The sequence below is a fragment of the Coffea eugenioides genome, chromosome 7 (genome assembly GCF_003713205.1).
Source record: "Coffea eugenioides isolate CCC68of chromosome 7, Ceug_1.0, whole genome shotgun sequence".
In the NCBI taxonomy this organism is placed as follows: domain Eukaryota; kingdom Viridiplantae; phylum Streptophyta; class Magnoliopsida; order Gentianales; family Rubiaceae; genus Coffea; species Coffea eugenioides.
The window spans coordinates 35,259,955-35,266,546 of record NC_040041.1 but is presented as its reverse complement, the minus strand read 5'-3'; the positions used below and the strand labels follow the sequence as shown (position 1 = coordinate 35,266,546).

At 38.8% G+C, this 6,592-nt stretch overlaps 1 protein-coding gene across 1 annotated transcript; it reads right to left on the bottom strand.

Annotated features, from left to right (window-relative positions):
* Positions 1-4,708: 4,708 nt before the first annotated feature.
* On the bottom strand, positions 4,709-6,592 carry LOC113777296 (zinc finger BED domain-containing protein RICESLEEPER 1-like). Its single transcript, XM_027322330.1, has 3 exons — positions 6,529-6,592; positions 5,165-5,868; positions 4,709-5,074 (listed from the first exon to the last, which is right to left on the bottom strand). The coding sequence occupies exons 1-3, from the start codon at positions 6,590-6,592 to the stop codon at positions 4,709-4,711; spliced, it is 1,134 nt and encodes a 377-aa protein (XP_027178131.1).

Below are 6,592 nucleotides of genomic sequence, written 5' to 3'. Positions count from 1 at the left end.
CAAAAACAAAAGAAAGAAAAATCAAAGTTGTCTGACCACCTCTTACTACCTAATTTTCCTTCCTATCCGGCTACTAAGAGGAATAAAAGGGAAGACTCCTAGTCTCTGTTAACCTCCCTCCTTTTTTGAAAACAACCAAAAGAAGAAAAAGAAGAGTCCCCCAAAATTGCTCCTCGTCTGCCGCAGTTGACCACTGGATAAGGAATACCATCTCCGTTTGGACTCTTGTTTCCTTTTACTACTCCAACTCTTCTGTTGACTACCGTAAAAATTAATTTGACTAACCCGAAGATGTACAACTTGACAAATTTGCACTTTGTTTATGATATTTTGTTCCAACTCCCTGCAATAAGCACAAATGCCAAAAATGAATAGAATCTGCTAATTAATACACATTCGGTAAGGTAATAGGAGGAAATTAATTATAAAATAAATGATAAAATTGTGACCTATCAATTCCCTGCACACCTAGACCATGCTTGTTCTCAAGCACGAGAATAGCAAACCAACATCAATTCCTGATAATGGCTATCACTCTATCTACCTTATTGCCAAGATACCGAGAAATACACATATCAAGCATCAATGGTCAAGATCCAAGAAACATCACCCCGGTTAGCTTCTAAACCACAGGCTCCTCCAATTTATGGCTAACTATTCTAAGAAAAAGGAATGGTCGATCAACATTTATCAGCAAACGGTCCAACTATTAACCAAAATCTCAACATTAGACGCATAGATCAACGGGCTAACTTTAATCACACATTTACACAACTTTCACATTTTTTTTTATATTTTTGACTAGATAGTAATAATAATAGACTTAGTCTCTAGCCATTAGAGCCTTTTGACGCGAACTCCAACATTGTCGGATGAATGAGCCCAGTTACTCAGTTGCAATCACTATAAGACCACGTACTCATAGAAATTACTATTTTTTGACGCAAGGATCGATATTTTTGGTGCAGACCCCTAGTTACTTAGCAGTAATAACTAGCGGAGTACAGCCAAATTTATTTACAACTAGGTAACAAAATAACTCAAGATATCACATAAAATAATAGCAGCTAGCCTCATTTCCTCATACATGGAGAACTAAGGTTAATAATTAGACCAATTTACAAGTCAAATGTCAAGCAGTTATTCTCTATGCTTAGAAAAGTTAATCAAAAATTGTAAGCATCACAAAAGCATCGATATTCACCAAAGAGATATTTCGGACTTAACCAAATTAACTTGATACACTTTTATTACTAAAATTTGACAATAGGAGAATTAGAGTTAGCCAACCATCATCAATCCTTGGCAGTCACAGAAATGCTGATTACTAATAAAAGTGAAAAGAAAATAAAAGAAAAGCAAAACAAATAACAAGAAATAAAGGAAACATATCTAAAAACTAAAAATACTAATTGTACCACAGCTCCCCCCACACCTAAATCCGACATTGTCCTCAATGGAGGTCATAAAGCAAATAGGACAATGAAACTTCTCCAAATACGTGGTGGAGGGTCCCGACTGGCTATGGAATAGGTGGGAACGGCAGAGTGAAGCCAACATGGTGGAAGTAGGCGGCCAAGTTCTGAGACATCTGGGCCACCTAATCAGCAATATTCATCACCCGCTCGTCCATTTGATGAACATGTGCTCGTACATATCGCCACTTAGAATCGGAGGCCAGCGGTGGAGGAGGTATAGAAGAGGAAGGTCCGGCAGTGTCATTAGCAGATCCAGGAGCTGAAGAGGACCTTGGTCGTGTAGAAGGGCGGTGACCCGGTGCTCGAATAGGTCCCGGGAGTGTAAATCAGAGGGTATCATCAACCCGCTCTATAACTCCTATTTTTAATAGACAATCGTCATCCAGAAATTTCATGTCAAAAGCCAAATGGAGATTGTGGTTTTGGAGATTAAGAACCCCTAACTGGATTACCAGGTGTGTGATATACGACCTGAGTATCAAGAGTTTGTTTTTCTTGGCTAAAACTGTCTTAAATTGAGATGCCAACCAACACCCCAAATTTATCTTAATATTATTCTTCATATACCAGATAAAGAAGAACTCGGGGAGAGAAAGTATTCCAGAGCTATCCTTGCGACCCGAGTAACTGTAGGCTAAGAAGCGCTGAATATATCGGGAATTGGGTTCCTTAAGATAAGAACTCTTGGATCTAGAAGAGTCATAACGGTTGCTTTCAACAGACATTTCTTTCCAAATATCGGGGTAGTGGGAGAAAAATTGTTCTATGTAGTCACAAGCACTCTTAGCGTACTTCATAGTCTTAACATATTCCCGAGTAATGAATCCAAATGCCAAATTGAACAGAGTAATGGAGAAATGGAACTCTTGACCCATTAGTCAAAAGTGAATCACATTTGGAGTATCTATAGTATACCCCGTAGGCAGGTCAAACTAAAAAGTGGAGTAAAACTCTCTAACCAGTTCTGCAAAGGCAGGACAAAAAATATCAAAATAAGATCGCCAACCAATGGTGGTAAACATCCGTTCAACCTCTTCCCTTATACCCAATACATCCATGGTAAGCTTCTCATAACTTTTGTAGGGGATAATTTGCCGCTCACAACACATGGCATATCGCTGCTTATCGGTAGCCTTAGTGAAGTTTAAATGACCTCCAAAGTGTGTGGGTACAGCCACGTGGACTCCTTTATCCCTACCGAGGCATTTTCGTACACCTGAAGAGGAAGGTTGGTTGGTAGGTTCATTCACAGGAATGGTAGGTTGGGGTGTAGAGGGTTGAGGTCTAGGTAGGGCTACTATCGAGCCAAGTCGAGCTCGAGTAACACTATACTCGAGGTCGAACTCGATCTCAAGCAGTATTACTCGAACTCGAGCTCGAGCTCGAAGGAGTATATAAATTTAAGCTCGAGCTCGACTCGATAAAATGAAAACTAAACTCGAGCTCAACTCGTTTGGAATCGAGTAAATATCAAGCCTAAGCTACTCGAGATCGAGCTCGAGCTCGAGTTCCTATTTTCTCAAATTTCAAATTCCAGATTCATGTTAACAGGTTTGCCTTTCCAATATAAACCAGAATTCCAGATTTCCAGACTTCGAATATAAACCATGACTAACAAGTGTATATGATGAAACAGGTTTGCCTTTTCAAATTCATCTCAAAGTACAGATAATATCAGTTAACATCCTCACAAATAAAAGTTAACAAGATATCGAAATAGACTTGAACCACCACTGATCAGTTAACATCCCAAATTAGTGTCAAAAGTTTCGAGCATTACAAAATACAAAAGTAACAAGTCAGCTTGAACTACCACTGATCAGTCCATCAAGATATCAAAAAATGAACAACACCGCAAGACAAGCACATAAGATTCCAGTATGCATCAAGATTCGAAAGGACAAGTGCAACCACAACTTGTTTAACAAAAGAAAGGTGCTAGTCTGCTTGGCATCCCAGTACGCATCAGAGGCCAACCCAAGATTCAAAAATTGCAGTCCTATCAAGAATGCAGTTGTATCAATTTAAAGGACAAAAGTAAGAAAAAAACAATTAAGAACTACAAGATTCCATAAGGACCATACTACTAAACCTGGCTGTTTGAGAGACATCTTCATACTTTCGGCAACTCAACTTCTTTAATTATCTTAACTTGCTGCATATTAGAAGAAAGAGAAAGAAAACAAAACATTAAAAGTTAGAAATAATTTAGAAAATAATAAATTGAGTAACTTATGCACAAATAGTGGTCTCGAAAACTAAAATACTGAATATTACCTTCATTTTCTTTTTGATTCCATGGAGATTTCTACACCAGTCTCCGGCACACAGCAATACTTGAACAGTTTCTGGGTGAAATGAAGCTCGATAGGAGTCTATTACTCGAGTCCCGACACTAAACGTTGCCTCAGATGCCACTGTACTTACTGGAATGGCCAAGATATCACAAGCCATTTGAGACAACACTGGATAGGAAATTCGGTTTATTTTCCACCATTCCAAGCAATCAAATGCTTTCAGGTCTGCTCCAGTCTTTTGGCGAGACTTATCTAAATAATCAACCAGTTCCGACTTAAGGGGTTCGTTAGTCTCAACTTCATCACAAGAGACATTGAAATCATCCTAAGAAGAAGAAGCTGGTGCATTTTTTCGCCGCCCTTCTAAAGAACAATATTCCATTGCTCTTCCTTCTATACTTGCCATTAAAGCAACATATTCCTCATAAAGATCAAATAGGACTTTTCGAACATTTGAAATATGCTCTTGAGCTTGGAAAGGAGGATACATTTGAGGGTATGCGAACTCTACAACTCGCATTTTCTGTCTCGGATCTAAAATGGCAGCAATTGCCATTAGCAAATTACAGTCACCCCAATATTTATCAAACTTGGATTTCATCTTTGTTACCATGGCCCGGATGAAGTCGTCTTCATTGTTGACTTGAGCATCTAAAACTTTCTTAATTTTTGCCACCTCTTGAAGGAACAAGTTGCTTGTAGGATAATCAGTCCCAGACATAATATGTGTGGCTGTCCAAAATTTCTCCAAGATAGAGCAAACTTTTTCTACTTTATCCCAATCATCAGGAGATGGGCAAAAATCATAAAGTGGCTCTCTATCTTGAAAGCGGGGAAAAACATCTCTAATTTGATGGCACAATTCAGCATCTCGAAAGTGGCATTCCATCTAGTCCGACAATCATAAAGCAATTTTTTTTCAGGTATTCGGAGCTATTGGGCAATTTCAGCAAACAGCAAAGCTCTTCCCTCGGAGCGATTGACAAATTCCACACTTTCCCTAATATTGTTGGTGATGTCCACTATCTTGGAAAGGCCATCTTGAACCACAAGGTTCAAGATGTGTGGACAACATCGAACATGAAAAAGTTTGCCTCCACATAGCAGCTTTTTTGATCTAGAGAAGTCATCCTTCAAAAGTCGGATAGCAACATCGTTATTGGAGGCATTATCGACTGATATAGTATGTATCTTGTGATCAATTTCCCATTCCTTCACGCACTTAAAAATTGCAGCAGCAATCTCCACCCCACGTCGAGGTGGTGGTATGTGAACAAAATTGAGAATTCTCTTCTGAAGCTTCCAATTTGAGTCAATCCAATGTCCAGTGATGACCATATACTATATTTTCTGATTTTTAGATTTCCAAAGGTCGGTTGTGATGCTCACTTGTTGCACATGCTTCAACTTGTTCTTTTCAACTTCATAGACTGTCACGCAATCATTTTTTGCTATTCCCCGAGAGATCTTTTGGCACTCTGGCATTCCCCGTCTCATCATGATGTTAAAACCTTCTTCCTCCAAGATAGTGAATGGATGCTCATGCATTAACACCCAATGTGCAGCAGCCTCTCTCATTGCCTCCATATCAAACTTACCAGTATGTAATGCCGGTAAAGTCGAAAATATCTCATCAGCTGGCTGGAAATTTAGTTTTGTTTGCTGTGCTACCATTCTAAGATGCACTTTTCTAGCTGAACACGAAATCCTATGCCTTAACATGCTTGAAGTTTGCTTAGATTTGCCCCTTGAAAGTTTTTTCCTACAATGGACGCACGTGGCATAGAAAGTGCCATTTTCTTCAATTTCTTCAAAGTCATCCCAAACTTGTGATGTTTTACTTCTTTTTGGAATATGAAATTCATCATCACCTTTATCTTGCTCTCCTTCTGTTACATTTTTCTCCATAGCATTCACTTGTGTTCCTTCATTCTCAACTGGAGTTTTTTCAGTTCCTTGATCAGTCACATGTATTTCTAGATTTGGAGTTGTGTTGTTGCTAACAAAAACAGGACTATCGACCAATATTGGAGAGGATGAACCAACATTTGATAGCTGAGGAATAGAAGAAATCTCAGGTGGACTACATCCACCTTCAATTTGCCAAAAAAAAAACCATAAACTTGATTAAGTCTTAAACTATTAGTACATTAATCTCACAGTAATCATTAAGTCTTAAACTACAAGGATTACATGTTGGTTTTTCATCAACCAAGAACATGCCAAATTACATTACATGTCGGTTTAGCCAATTGCATAGGGGCAAGGTCCATTCAAAACCAAACAGTGAGCCAAAATCTAAGCAGTCAACTTAGTCTTTTGCACAAATCTTTTGTTGGGGGCTACTAATTCAATGCCAAGAACAGCAAAATGCTTTCGGCAATTCATACGGGATATAGCAAAATGCTTTTAGGTGAAGTGTGGTCCCTCTGCTAGTAGTGCACAATCCACTATCACTAGTAAAGTAAAGCAAAATGCCAAGGACAGCAAAATGCTTTCAGGAATTCATACGGGATATAGCAAAATGCTTTTAGGTGAAGTGTGGTCCCTCTGCTAGTAGTGCACAATCCACTATCACTAGTAAAGTAAAGCACACTATATAATGCTTGACAATGGAAAACAAAGATTATATCCACGGGGGAAATTAAATCAGTTTCAAGAAAGCTTCTTTCCTATCTCTTCTTTTTACTCTTAGTCCCTGAGACTCGTGTAGAAAGAACTGAGACAAAGTGCAGAATGAATCAGTAGGTTACCTAGTCCCTGAGGTACAACAGCTAATCTTGAACCACCAGTAGAAGGGCCAGTGTCACTTTGCAT

Excerpts from the sequence above, each read along its gene's own strand:
- LOC113777296 (XM_027322330.1), bottom strand. The coding sequence starts at position 6,592 with ATGCAAAGTGACACTGGCCCTTCTACTGGTGGTTCAAGATTAGCTGTT. Across the intron at positions 5,869-6,528 it reads TGTTGTACCTCAGGGACTAG|GTGGATGTAGTCCACCTGAG; the intron begins GTAACCTACTGA and ends GGCAAATTGAAG. Across the intron at positions 5,075-5,164 it reads AGTTGAAGCATGTGCAACAA|CTTCAGAAGAGAATTCTCAA; the intron begins GTGAGCATCACA and ends TCAAATTGGAAG.